Here is a 14,673-nt window from a genome sequence, read left to right as displayed (position 1 = left end):
GTAAGGTCATGGAGCAGGCCATCCTGAGTGCCATCACAGGGCACATACAAGACAACCAGGAGATAAGGTCCAGTCAGCATGGGGTTATGAAGGGCCAGTCCTGTCTGACTAATCTGGTCATCATCTACAAGATGACCTATATAGCGGATGAAGGATGGACTGTGGACATTGTCTACCTGGACTTTAGTAAAGCCTTTGACTCTGTCTCCCACAACATTTTCCTTCTGAAACTCCTGGCACAAGGCTTGGACATGTGCCCTCTGCACTAGATAAAAAACTGGCTGATAGCTGGGCCTAAAGAGTCTGGGTGAGTTCAGGACAGCGCTGCTAAAGTTGCTGATAGAGAGAGATGTTCCATAAAGATCTAAACTTTCACCTTGCCATCAGCTCTGATAGGTTTACTCCCTTCAAACTGAATTCTTGTGGATATGAGGAGTGGAAGATGATAAGCAGTCATGAGGGTAATGAAGATAATATTCTGATGTCAGATATGCTAGAAATTCATTGTTCAATCTAGAATCAAAACAACTAATGTGTACAGTGAACTACCCACTTCTACTAGGTTAATTCAATCATGAGAATCTTGCAAGTTATAAGCACAGTGAGATACATTTTATTGTGATCAGCTAACCCCAAGAAGAAATGCTTCAATTAGAGAGGGGACACAAAACAATAAAATAAATCACTGGCATTGGCAACAGTTCCTCCAAGCTCTACCCGAAAGAGCTACCCACACCTTCTGGACTCAGTCTCACCAACATGTAAATTGCATGTCCTAACACAAAGCTTTAAAGCCCATTCAAAGGTGTCACAGAAGTGCTGTGAGCAGAGAGCTGCTGGTATCCCCCTGTGTTAACATCCTCATGACATACTCAGGAGCAATACTGCTCCATTACTCTCTGAAGCTCTGCTCTCCCTTGCAGCACCTGCACTGCATTCTGCTTATCAGTAACAGCATCACAGCAGCTCTGAGGTAAAGACTTTGTACAGATGGAGGGACTGAACACATGGAGGTCATAGGATTAGTTACCTAATTCATGGGGAAGCTCATGACAAAACACTGCTATAGATGTACTAATTCCTCCTGTCAGACCAGCACTAAAAGCTGCTCCTGGGGAAGGAAAAAGAAAAAGATTCAATTGGTACTTAAGTCAGAAAATGTCATAAACAGACCTTCCAGAGCTGACACCCTTCTGCTCCAATACACACTCAAACACTGTTTCATTATCTCTGTGTCCTGTCTGAATATAAACTGCACATGCTGGAAGCATCTGGGATGTGTGTTACTGCTGTATGCTTTGTATTACTTAAGACAAAAATCCTGGGAGAGGAGAACACAACTGAGCAGAACAGAGACATAAAGGCAACCAACTAATGAATAGCACTGGTTTTATATTTTCAGGAGCTCTCAGGTACATCAGAACAGCTAAGAATGCACATGAGAACTGGAAATCCAAATAATATTTAACCCATAACCTCTTCATTGCCTTTATGCTCCTTTGTAGAGCGCACATCAGCAACATTAATAAGCCAGACCTGGAAAATAATGAGGAAAACATGGGCACAAACCTCATTCAGTCACTCCTATATAAGCTAATTTAATTCAGTCAGCTTTAAGTTCATACTTTAAATAATTCTGAAATGAGAAAACTGATTTAAATTTCTGTGCTGTAGCAGAGAAAGGCACAAGAAGACCCCAAAGGGTCACCTGCTTGGGCTTGACACAGGACTGTTTAGGCATGGAGTTTCAATACACTGAAGGTCTCAACACGCCATGGCAATTCTTTTTGTCCTTAGAAGCCACTGCCTAAATGCCTGATCTGTTTAATGTGAAAATGTAGCAAAGTTATTTTTTATGGAATTCACTTTCTTTAGAAATTGTTTGGAGAGAGTGGAGAACCTGCAGCAGATTCTGTTAACTCCAGACCCTAGTAAGTAGCTTATCCTTCAAAATGGCATTTTCCTTCTGCTTTTACTATTCCAGTAACCTGCCTCATAGTACAGTCATTATTTGCAAGCACTGTATAATGCTACACATGAATAGCAGCCAAAACAGAAGCAGTATTATACACAAGTATCAGCACTAAGACCTAACAACAACAGCCTTACACGTGCTCTGTTCATGGGGAGGGCTGTGTGCACCTAGCTTCATCTGGCAGATCAGTACTGTCGCTGCTATCCATGCAGTAATTCTGGTGGGAACAGTCACAGAACACCAACAACTGATGGCCTTCTGCTCTGAAGGAGGTTAAACAATTCCAGTGACAGCAGGAGCTAACTGGAAGCCTTACCTGTGATCACTGCCAAGCAAAACATTACCAAAGTTACTCAAGGTAAGAAGAAACTGTTGAGAAAGACCCAGTGCTTTTGCTTACCGATTGCTAAGCCATCACTAAAGTTGTGAATGCCATCTCCCATAATTACCATCCAAGCAATATTAGCTATCCCAGTATCTTTCAGGTCTTTTCCAGAATGACAGTGGCCATGGGAATGATGGGAATGTTTGTGATGCCAGTGGTGACTGTGTTTTCTAGCTATCATTTTATCTTCGCCACGGCTGTCGTACTCTGAATCATGCAGATCACGCTCTTGAGCGGCACAAGAGACATCGTTGTGTGAATGGTGCATATTGTGGTCCTCTTCTGCAGACAAGAAGGTTTTGGGAGGGGATTCCAGCTGGCCATCTAAATCAGTCAGTTCTGTTTCATTGAGTCGATCTTCAGATAAAACCGAGTCATCTGCTCCTACAGTGAAGGCACAGGAGCAGGAACGTTCAGTCTCTGGTTATTTCTGAAGTAGTTATAAATAAATGCCACTGGCAATCTATGCTCCAAGAAACAAAAGCAACTGGGGAAACACAGCACTTCTGGACAATGACATTACTAGCTCACAACAATTCCACAAAAATACTGCAGAGTCAAAACTAAGCAAAGAGTAAGTGAAATTAGGAAATCAGGCAGAGACTATCTAAGCAGCAGACAGAGTTCTTGACAAACTCTTAAGCAGTGTTTGGAAGCTGTGTAAAGAGAAACAGAATGGCTGTTGGTGTCAGTTAGGGTGGCACTGCGCTCCCTTCAGAATTCCCACTCAGCAGGGGCTGCCAGTGCCTGCAGTACCAGTGTTTTACTGGTCAGCAGAGTGCACCTGCAGAGGAGCAGTGTTACCAAACCAGCCCTACTCCATGCCACCAGAAGCAAAATTCCTCTGACCACTCACCAAGAGCAAATGGAGACATTTCAAATTTATGTAGCAGCACCCTCATGGCTCAAAGTCAGCATTCCCAAATCCTATTTTGAGAGCAGGAGGCCACATCCTAACTCTCACTTCTACAAGCTACTCAGGATAACAAACATACAGTGTACATACAGTCTATGGACGCTTCATCAGCAAATCCACTTAGAAGCCATGCAGGCGGCAGAAAGGAAGGTTATGAAACAAAACCCTTCCCCTTCCCTCAGCCCTTCCCAATGGCGTTCCTTCTGCATGAGCATTCCAGCTCTCACAAAAGAACAGTATGTGAAAGTTGTTTGGGATATTTGATGAGGAATATTCAGACTCCTAGTTGTATTTATGAAAACAAACTAATTTTGTTTAGCCTTCTTGGAAAAACTATAATTGGTCAGAAGCCGGAATCTTCAAAGGGAAGTAGATATCCCTGCTCAGGTTTTGTGTCTGTGTGTACACGTTCGTTTTTTACGACCTGATTTTTTGCCAGGGCTGAGCTAGTCTTGGTACAGCTTAGGACAAAACACACAAACAAACAGACACCTCAGAAACAAACAAACATAAAAACCTCCAAGAACCAGAGGCACCCAAAACCTGACTGCTTCAGAAGACTGAGAACCATTTGTATAGCACATTAGGAAGTGTTCAGTGCTCTCAGATCCAAGGAAAGCCAAATCAAAAAAGATTTAATAGGGAAAGCTTATTAAGCCTTATTAACAATGATTTGCATAATAGCAGCAAAACTGTACAAGAGGTTACATGCTACAAGCCATGGGTTATGTGCCATTACCTTGAATCTCAGAGAACATGCTGGAAACAGATGCCTACCTGCAAGGGGTTGGAGCTGCAGCCAGTCTGTGTCTGGCCTGTTGTTTAACTTGTGATCAGAAAGTTTCCTTCCGATTGGTGATTCTTCGCTCTGTTTCTTCTTGCACCACTTCTGCTTACTCTGCAACAGAGAACATCTGCTTTGTAAAAGAACATCAAGGGAAATGAAAGACATTGAAAAACCTCTGCAAAACGGACTTAAGTAACTCTTAGTATGCACACAGATACTTCAGTGACAGGACGAGGATTGCTCTGTTTGCCCTTGACTCTGCTCAAGAAAGCAGTAAGGACAAGCTCCTCTGTTTGATTCAACTTCCATTTTTATACTCCCTTGACTTCCTTGCATTTTCCATGAGAGAAAAGCTTGCTAGTTTCCTATCTGTGGGAATGCAGATTGGCCAGAGCAGCCTAGAAGTGTTTAAAATTTAGTCTAGAAGCAGCTATGCCCAATGGGACAGCTCTTCTCCCTATCAGGAGATCTAAGAAATGCCTCTTCCAACACAGAACATCTTTTCCTGCCTGTCCAAGGCAGTGCGTCTGACATGAAAACACAGAAGTCTAACAGATTCCACACTCATTTTGGGAGAAACAGTTATAGTTTCATCAAAGTCATTTTGTCCTCAAAGTGGAATGATGGAGGCAGAAGACAGAAGCATATTTATGCCGGCTGTCCAAAGAACAAGGCTCTTTGGTGGCTTCAATTTACACTCACTGTGACAATTCCCATGAGGTACTGGGCTCTGCTTTTCATACCACCATCATAACTATGGCACCTAAAAATCCAGTAATTTTCAGGGAAACCAGTTAAAACGTGCCTGCTAATTTAGGGCAAGCAGGAGGACTGCAGAGTTTAGCCCTTTTGGGTGGAAAAATGGAATAGCTCTGTTCTACTGGCATTGCCAGCTACTGCAAAGAGGTACATGCCTGACAGCAGCCTGGCACACACGCCCAGCTCCTCACAGCTGGCAGAGCACTTCAGGCAGCAGAGTTTACAACAGCAGATGGTTCTGGCACACACCTTTTGTTTGTTGTAATGTTTGTACATCCTTATACAGTGTTCGATGATGAACAGAACATAAATGCCTCCCAGTGCCACAAGGCCTTTCAGCACTGGATCATTTTCTTCTAGAAAGCCTTCAGACTGTACTCCATGTCCATGGGCATGTCGATGAGACCGCTTGTGTTCATGAACATGACCTTGGCCATGGTGGTGACTGTGGTTGTGGCCTCCATGAGACTGTTGGGAGAGAAGGGAACAACACACTGTGACCTGGTGCAATGCAGTCAGAAGACTGAAACGGCTCTGAGCTCAGGTGACAAAATATGTAACCTTGCTAGATAAGTGGCAACTTTAAAAGTTGGCTTGTGGTTTGAGCTAGTTTTTATACAAACACATTACCATAGAAGTTCCTCATGAGACTCTTCACTACTCTGGTCAATACAGAATGTTCCTCTAGGAATTATTCCTCCAGGGGTCAGGGGAATGTAATGGGAAATAAATTTAGTTTCAACTTTTCTCTGTCACAATGCTGAACAGAATGAGACTAACACTGAAGAATGTCACATGGAACTACCATTCCTACACTCCCACGAGCAACCAAACCTCCTGATTCTTTTGAACTATTACAGTCAATTATATTGTTTCTGAACGTGTTCAGAGAAGGGCCATGAGGATGATCAGAGGGCTGGAGCTCCTCACCTATGAAGACAGGCTGAGTGAATTAGGTTTGTTTAGTTTGTAGAAGAGAAGGCTCTGAGGAGATCTTATTGGGGCCTTCCAATATTTGAAGGGGGCCTTATGGGAAAGCCCGTGAGGGACTTTTTAGGGTGTCAGTGATTGGACTAGGGGGAATGGATCCAAGCTAGAGGAGGGTAGAAGTAGATTAGACATTAGGAAGAAGTTCCGCACCATAAGGGCAGTGAGACACTGGAACAGGTTGCCCAGGGTGGTGGTGGAAGCCCCACCCCTGGATGATTTTAAAGCCAGGCTGAATGTGGCTCTGGGCAACCTGATCTAGTGGAAGGTGTCCCTGTCCTTGGCAGGGGGGGTGGAACTAGATGATGATCCCTTCCAACCCTGACAATTCTGTGATTCCTTTCTTTTTTCTTTTTTTAAATTCTTCTTAACAGGATGTCTCAAACCCTGTTGCAGGATATCTATGCCTCATAGTCAAGTCAATCTACATCAGCACCAGGGAACATTTTTTGATAGTTTTCAAACAATGCTCTGAAAATTCTGTTCGGTTGCGGTTCAGAAAAATAGGTAAGGACATGATACTTACATGTGGCAACAGATGGAGCAGTGCATCTCCACTCATTGTTCCTACAGCCAGAGCTACCAAGAAAGTTAGAAGAAATTTGAAGCACCATTGGTTAATGATGGGAACCAAGATCACACCTAGCAAGGAAAGCAGGCTAATGACGGTGATAGAGATGATACCACAAAACCAGGCTGTGGGAAGAAATGAATACAGAAAGGTTATCAGGACAGTACCTGTACAACTTTTAAGACTGATTAATGACTTTCAGCTATCTCTTAAGAAGGTGACTTTCCTTTGGCCTAAGTTGTGCAATTGTTTATTCTAAAGGTGCTGAAAAATAGGAAGGCAGTACTGAAGTCCACAGCAAAAACTACACGGGTTTATTCACAGGGGAGTACAAAACGGCAGAGACATCAGGAGACAATCAGCTAATAAGAGCCTAGCAATTTTTTCCTGATTTTAAGCTGTGGTCTTAGTTGTGTAGCCCATAATGTTGGAAGAAAAACATCTTCACTGCTTAACTTTGTAGGCCTGTATGAGCACTGATTCAGATTTAACATGCGTTTTAACATGATTTTGATGCAGAGTTTAACCGCAATCAGTATTTCTCCTCCACCATTCATTTCACTCTGACCTTTGAAACATACATTTTTATTTATGAGAAGACTCAACCTTTGAGACAGGAACTTTAAAAGTAAATGCCCCAATACAAGCATGAAGAGCTGAATGCAACTGGCTACCAACAAGAAAGCAGTGTTTTATTTTTTTCTGAGACCTCCTACTGCTGTCATTACAAGGAAAAGTGATAATGGGATATGACATAATCAGCATAATCCTGTTCAGCAGGGACATGGACAAGGAGGAACCACACAAGAAACAGATCCTACGAGCAAAGGAACATGGCTCTAATATTCAGCACCTCAACCTAACAAAATATTTTTCTTCTGTTTTTTCAAGTCATCAGCAATGCCAAGAATTAAAAAGTCTTGGGGGTTTTCCCCCACTCTTTGCTCCTCTAGCACTTCTTGTTTCTCCCCAACACAGACACTTCAAAGAGCAGCAAGTAAAAACTGTTTAATTCCAAAACCACGGTGCAAACGGTTCACAGTCCCAGAGAGAGCAACAGTCAGTGCTCCTATTTTACAAACATTAACTGTTTGAGCTGGGATTTTTCATGACCATGATTTCCTCAATCTCAACTTGCTCTTTAAGTTTTAGCCTAAATGCTTCAGAGTTTTCCAGGTTTGTTCCTAGCTTCATTCTTAATCAAAAACATGTACACAGTTTGCCCACTCTAATGGAAATGAACAACTCCTGACTGAGTATTCATGCATCAGCTGCATGACCTGGCTTTCCTTGCCACTCAGTTTTCATTGAGTAGGAGAAAACATCATGGGGAATGGAGAACAAATAAATATATTGGAGCTGCTTAGCTGACTGTATCTTTTAGCAGTCAAATGTCCCAAGAATTCTATCTGTACCAAAAATGCTACTTGACAAGAGTTCACCATTGAGATTGTTGGTGCTGCAGGCCTGCTCTGGTTCTACACCAAAACTTACATCTGCTGTTTTCAATCTTATTTTGGGATAATTCATTCTTACAGTCTGCATCTGTGCTCCCACAACAGTGCAGAAAAGGACTAATCTAGTTCAAATGCAAAAGGCACAAGGACACGTGCATCAGGAGAAACTGACTGGAAAAAACTCCAGAACATACACAGTATACACTGGAATGAATACTGAGAGGAAAACACAGCTGGTGAGAGGGCAAAGACTGCCATCAGATGAGGAAATGAAAACCAGAGGTTGGAAAACAGAAATACAAAATTAGATCTAGAGTGGAAGCAGGACATGCTGACCAAAATACTGCCACTACACAGCCTTGATTCATCCCCAGAGCACTTCCACCATGTAGCAGCATACGTGGACCTGTCATTCAACACTGAATCATGCAAATATGCACGAGTAGCCCAAATGAAAATTGCACAGCTGTTTGGGAGGACATTGGATCTCCACTCTGGACACAGACATTACAATGGTAAGTGCCAAGTTAGATGACCAACAGCCTCACATGGAGAAAAATGAAAGGAGATGATGCAAACTGTCTCAAGTTTCATATATCAGAGCACAGATTTGGAAAAACATTTCTGAAGGGCTGACATGCTCTTATGAGCATGATACAGGATCTAAACAGGGCACCATGATCAAAGATGAGGCATGTGAGATCTGCATAGGACTATGGAAACTGCATCTCCCAGACCTTGGCTGTCAAGTTCTGCCTCTGTTTAAACTCTTTAAAACAGTATGGAAGCAAAAAGGTTGCTGTCAAGTCAAAGACTTAAAAAGGAAAAGTATCATATACAAAAGCTGTGCATGTCCCCACACTTGCATGTGTGTACAAACACTCCTCATAGAACAGGACTACTAAGGAACACTTAGGACAAAAGTCAGTTGAAGGATTTCAAGTGTTCAAAACACTGCAGTATTATGAAGTAGAATTAATATGCCATATTATGGCCATTGCAAGAGCTCTTAAGTTAGAAAATATCTTGGTGGATAATACTCCTAGGAACACAGCATAAAGCCTGGTCAAGGGGGTACAGTTACTACAGCCTGGATTAGAAAACATTTCTGTGGAAGTGAGGGAGTGACAATTCTTCAATAAGGGACCTCTGTTCAAGCAGTGGGCAGCAAACAAAGCCAGCAGCTCACACTGGGTTTGGAGAGCTCTCTGTAAATTAAAACAAGGCTAAAAGGGTAGTGAGGCTGACTCCTTGTAAGGCTGGAAAGGGTTAGCTATCTGCAGGCTTCACCAAGAAAGCAAGCTAGCAGAAAGGCTCCATCATAGAAAACCTGCCTGGGTTAAGGGAACTGCTAAGCTCCAGGGAACGCTGGCATCTGCACAGGCAGACTGACAAGAGATACCTGATCTGAAATACTTTTAATCACCACTTCTGACTGATCTGCACCTTTAAATGCATTGCTCATTGCTTATTTGTATCACTTGATCCAACAGCAGGGTGTACCTTCCCTGGTCAGGAGCCTTGAGCAATGACCATGCCCCTAAGGACACTGTGAAAGCTCAGCTGTATCTAAAAGCTCCTGAAAATCCTCTGCTAGACATTACAGACTTATTTGTACCTTACAGAATGAAAACCCAACGAGGCGTTTTGGTCATGAATTAAGTAAATTATTTGCCTTTAGAAAACTAAAACTGATGGAAACCTAGAGGTTAATATCAGTCAATGGCAGCGGCACTGCTCTTGTAAGTTTTTTTGAAAACTTTAATTAAAACTAAAGACAGTCACAGAAAGCTTGTACTCAAAAATACCTACATCCTCCTAACTTTGGCACATGTTTGAGACTAAAAATGATTCCATTAGCTTGGGCAAGCACGGATTCACTTTAGTAGAATCCTCCAAACTATGGATTAAGTTACTCTGTGTACTTGTGCTACACCTCCCACAATCCCCCTATACCAGATTTGTTATTTTGTGGTTCATTTCCGTACTTAAGAGGAGAAATGATTACACCATCTAAAGTCTCACTGTGGTTAATAAAACAGTATGTAGGAAATTGGTATGAAAAATGGTTTATCATTACCTAATCAAGTTGACCTGGTTTAGAGGCTGTTCCTTTTTAGAGCCAAATCAATAAGATAAACCTGATTTTTTTACAATTAACTGGCAAAGGTGTTATTTATACTCAAAATATCAGATGCCATAAAACATCTTAAATGTTCACAGGAAGTTTCACTAATTTTGCAAATTAAGGCTCTTAAAATGTTAGAGGCCTTCAAGATGAGTTACTCTCTAACTGGCTTACTCACTAGAGGAAAATAAAGCACTCTTTTAAAAAGCAGCACTCACCTGTAGACACTTTCTAATTAAACTGGCTCAAAGCAGGGACGACCTGACAGTGTTTGGTATGGTTTCAACACTGCAACTGGCAGAAAATGCTGAGAGCTTCCCTAGAAACCCTCTCGGTATTAAGATGGGGGTCAACTCTTCCTACAAGACTTCCCCACAAAGCAATGTGCTGACATATGAACTGCACAGGGTATTTAGTTTACAGCAGCCTGAACAGTTAACAACACAGCAGCTGTATCATTAGATTTATGCTTAACAAGGCACGCACAAAAAACTAAACCTGCCAACAGAGGATTTTGACTGAATACTTTTCATATACAGTACAGAATAGCTGACACTGGAAGCCAGGAAAGGAAAGTGCGGTCAGAAATAGCAGCTGAAATGATCTGTTATCTTGCTTAAGTCTGGGTGTCAGTTCTAGAAACCAGCATCACTGACAATATAAAAAGTAACAACTGAGATCTTACATTGCAGTGAATAAACTGTGATGAAAGTACTATACTCTGCTCCTGAATGAACAGATCCAGTCAAATTTATTATGAAAATTTGTGCCAGAGTAATACTGCAACTTTCCAGCTCTGAGATAAGCCACACAGACACCTCAGGCACACTAAGAGAAGAACCAACATAATGTATTTTAGATGATGGAAGTAATTCTAACTGTGGGTGGACTTGCTCATCTCTAGAGGTCCTTCTGTCTCCAAAGATCTCCTACTTTGCCTATGACCTTAATACAAAAGACTCCAACATCTAAAGGTGTGTGGGTAGAGTCCAGGCCAAAATGCCTGGGCCACAGGCCCAATGATAGGATGCACACACACACACAAAGAAACAAAAAGAAAAGAAAAAAGAAATAAGGAAAACATAAAAGTTGAAAATAATGAAAAAGGATAAAAAGGTACAAGACAGAAAGGTGTGCCTGCCTGAGTCACAGTTCCTTAGGAGAAGCTACTATACCACCAGGCAAGATGCTAAGTTGGAGCATGCCACCTCAAATTCCATCTAATAAATACGTTCACTTTCAACCATTTCTTCAGTCAGTGTTAACTTGTACAACATTTCGAACTCCTAAGTTAGTATTTACAATGCAGAATCACTTTAGAGGATTTAGATATTACACACCTACCTGATGCACCTGTTTTATCTTTGTTCTCAGTTGATGCATTTTTACTTTTCATAGAATCTTCAAGCTCATCATAATGGAGAACACAAAGCCTCCTCTCAATCTGGTACAGCAAAGCAGGACACATGTAGATAAACAACTCGGGAGATATTGGAGAGCTGGCTTCCAGACCATAGTGCCGTAGCAGCTGGGTAACATTTAAGCACTGCAAGCAAATTGTACAAAAAAGTTCAATATGAAAGCAACTATTTCATCAAAACCTGTAGTTACAGAAAATTAGGCATGTGAGAACACAAACAGAAAGCACATATTGTGACTCGCAACATTCCACCAGTCCTAGAAAAAGTCTAAGCTGATCCAAGTGGTTTATGAGGGGAAAGAAACAGTAAACTTATCTGCACTACAAGCTCAAGTCTACAGACACTGATACAATTAGTGACAAAAGTAAATGAAAATTAGTTTCCATATTCTTTAACTTAACAGTATACGGAATTAAGAAATAGCAGCAGGCAAGAACTGGAAGAACACAAATCCTCCAAACCAGGTTTTCTAACACTTCTCATCACCTACCAACCTTCTGTGATTGGAGGTTCACACCTCAGACATGGCACTCATTCCATCCTGTCCTATCCTGACTTCTAGTTTAAAACCACGACATCAGTAAGTCCTGATTCTGTGGTTACTACAAGGGGAAAGAGGTCCTGACAGAAATAATGAATGCTGAAGGGAGAAACAGAAGAGCTTACACCAAAGACACTGTGACAGAAAATACATGTACACTACTTCACATTCTCTTAAGACAAAACAATTAGAAGCACATTGAGAAGATAGAGGTAGTTAAGGAAGTAGTCTCTGTGCAGTTTCCACAATGTTAATGACTTTCAAGCCTGAAAGAAGTCCAAAAGGGTGTGTGGGAGGGAATTATTCCTGAATACTGGAAAGGGAAAAGAATCCACTTGTAAACTTTAAGGATGTGCTTTATACAGATAAATATGCAAGAAAAGAGATCGGAGAAGATGAATGATGGGCAGAGAGAAATGAAAACCCATCAAGTAGGCTCAAAACTGAGGCAGTGACTTAACACTTCCACTCCACTACCTGTATTACACAGCAGTCACAAACGTGGCATCGCTTGTGGGCAATTCTTGTGTAACAACAGCAAAGTCACCTTACCGGTTCTCTGTGCCATACCCACCTCTTCCCGCTGACGCTCCTCCTCGCTGTGCTCCTTGCGAGCCCGTGCTGAGAAGAGGGCATGCTTCCTCACGCTGATCTGCTTGTGAGACGCCTCACGATTGCTGGCGTGGTGGTGGCCATCCTCGTGACCTAAACTAGAACCTTGGTGTCCGTTACTACGAGAGTGACGTGTACCATTATGGTCATGATGATGTAGACGAGGGTGGTGGCGATGGTGATGGTGACTCTGGTCATGAATGTGCTTGCCATCGTCTTTTACCGGTGGCACGACAGCGTCTCTCTCAGGGTCACATTTGTGATTTCTCTTGGCAGCCATACCAGTTGTAGTGCGGTTTTCTGAATCTGGGTGGCTGTGAGGATGGTTATGAGGGTGGGAACGTTTTCCTTCTTGGACTTCTAAAGCATATAAGTGAGAAACATGATCGTGGCCAATGTCATCGTGATTTATCATCACTACTTTTACCTCTCCTAAGCCAAGGCTTAGTAACAGTTTTTCGAGCCCAAAAAAAGATAATCTTCCATTTTCACCATAACGATCAAAAATCTTCTCAATGTAGTATCTCTGTTCAGCTTCCGACGTTGAGTATTTACTTGGCATAGATTCTGTTCCTCCACTCTGGGAATAGGATGTGTTTGGAATCTGATAGTCATTATGGTCGTGTTCTCGTTTCTCTCTATGACCATGGTCATGCCTACCTCCATGGCAGTGATTGCACTGATGGAAGATAAATGTCAGCAAACAAATGATGCAAAATTTTGTGTGCACGTGTACCTTCATCTCTGTTTCCTACAAGAAACATAAGGGGAAGCACTTGGGTGTAAAAGCAAATCTCAACATTTCTACTATGCAAGTATAGGTCGAGTACTATACCAACTGAATGACTCACAGATCTTTGTAGATATTGCTGCTAACAGAGTAACCACTGCAGTCTTTCTACTACAGAATTGTATTTGTGTGCTTTGCTTATTGAGCAGCAAGACAGACTATATTTTTTTTGTGTACATTTTCAGAGGCATCGATGCTTCTGATAACTTCTAATATTGACAATCTTGGTAAAACACAAGTTACAAAAGAATAAAAGCTACCTGAAACCAACCATACTCTACTTTCTTATTTATGGGGATGACAGGCTGGTAACAGAGTTGAAAACACACCCATCATTTGTTCTACATGCTGCTACACTACCTTCAATAAACACACACACTGCACAATTCCCTATTCGCATTAGCAGTTAATGATTGGAAAAGAGGCTGTCATTAACTAACTTGAATGTATTGCTTAAACATTAATCTCTTTAGTACTTACATGGTTCTACTGATTTCAAGGATCTGCGTGGATGTTAATGTAAAAATGAGGTTACACAGAAAACATCTGTATATATAAAAGATACTGTAAATGCAACTCAAAAGATGAGTTGACCCAGAATGTTGACTCAGCTTAGGTCAAAGTCATCAGCACCAATTTCTACAAAAGGTAGCATATAGATATTGTGGTTTTCAGTTTAGTATGAAATGTGAGTAATTTCCTATTCAACATCAGGTAATAAAGAGGACTCTGAAGAAGTTTGTTGCATTCTGAATTCAAAACTATTTCCTATTTCACAGCTCTATTTTGTTTAGCACAAATAGCTATAAATCCTGAATAATTACTATAAAAGAAACTTAAACTAAATAACAAATCTGTGTTTATGTAAAAGCAGTATCACATTAGAATGCTAAACACAAGCCAAGAACTGTAATTTATGAGTTTTATTTTCTAGAGACTTCTCTTGGGTAGAGAATAAGCTCTAAAATATGTGTTTTAGAAGCAAATGAATAATCATTTAAACACTGCCAGTGTTTTCTAGCAACACTTATTTGCCATGGTACCACGTAGAACAAAGCATGCAGCATGTACAGCAGCTCTACTAGGTACATAAAGGAGATACGCAAGCACTCCCATCAGCAAAGGGGTAGGCAGCAAAAGAAAGCAGCATAGAGCTCCCCAGTCAATCTGAAGAGTGGAAGGACTCTTTGGAAGACTTTCAGTTGACTAAGACAGCCAAAGGAAAAACATACGGAAGCAGAGCTTCTTATACCTAACTAGTTCAGTTTAGGCTATGACTGAGGACAGGAGAGCTGACAAACAGAGTAAGGACAGAGATCCCTTGGTGAAACTCGAGGCCATTTC

At 41.5% G+C, this 14,673-nt stretch overlaps 1 protein-coding gene across 6 annotated transcripts in view; it reads right to left on the bottom strand.

The window, feature by feature from the left end:
- The window catches only part of SLC39A10 (solute carrier family 39 member 10), a 64,005-nt gene that overhangs the window by 4,979 nt on the left and 44,353 nt on the right, over positions 1–14,673 (bottom strand). For 5 of the 6 annotated variants that reach the window (XM_068137979.1, XM_068137981.1, XM_068137980.1 and 2 more), the window contains exons 2-8: positions 12,502–13,290; positions 11,310–11,511; positions 6,336–6,505; positions 5,072–5,290; positions 4,054–4,174; positions 2,376–2,744; positions 1,031–1,111 (exon numbers count right to left, since the gene is read on the bottom strand). In XM_068137979.1, the coding sequence (XP_067994080.1) occupies positions 1,031–1,111; positions 2,376–2,744; positions 4,054–4,174; positions 5,072–5,290; positions 6,336–6,505; positions 11,310–11,511; positions 12,502–13,281 (1,942 nt within the window). In that variant the 5' untranslated portion in view covers positions 13,282–13,290. The remainder of the gene's footprint in view (positions 1–1,030; positions 1,112–2,375; positions 2,745–4,053; positions 4,175–5,071; positions 5,291–6,335; positions 6,506–11,309; positions 11,512–12,501; positions 13,291–14,673) is intronic. The other variant, XM_068137977.1, reaches the window with a different exon arrangement.

The sequence above is a fragment of the Melanerpes formicivorus genome, unplaced genomic scaffold, assembly GCF_026170545.1.
Source record: "Melanerpes formicivorus ecotype bairdi unplaced genomic scaffold, bMelFor1.0.p_v2 SCAF_5, whole genome shotgun sequence".
Classification (NCBI taxonomy): domain Eukaryota; kingdom Metazoa; phylum Chordata; class Aves; order Piciformes; family Picidae; genus Melanerpes; species Melanerpes formicivorus.
This window is presented reverse-complemented; position numbering and strand designations above follow the sequence as displayed.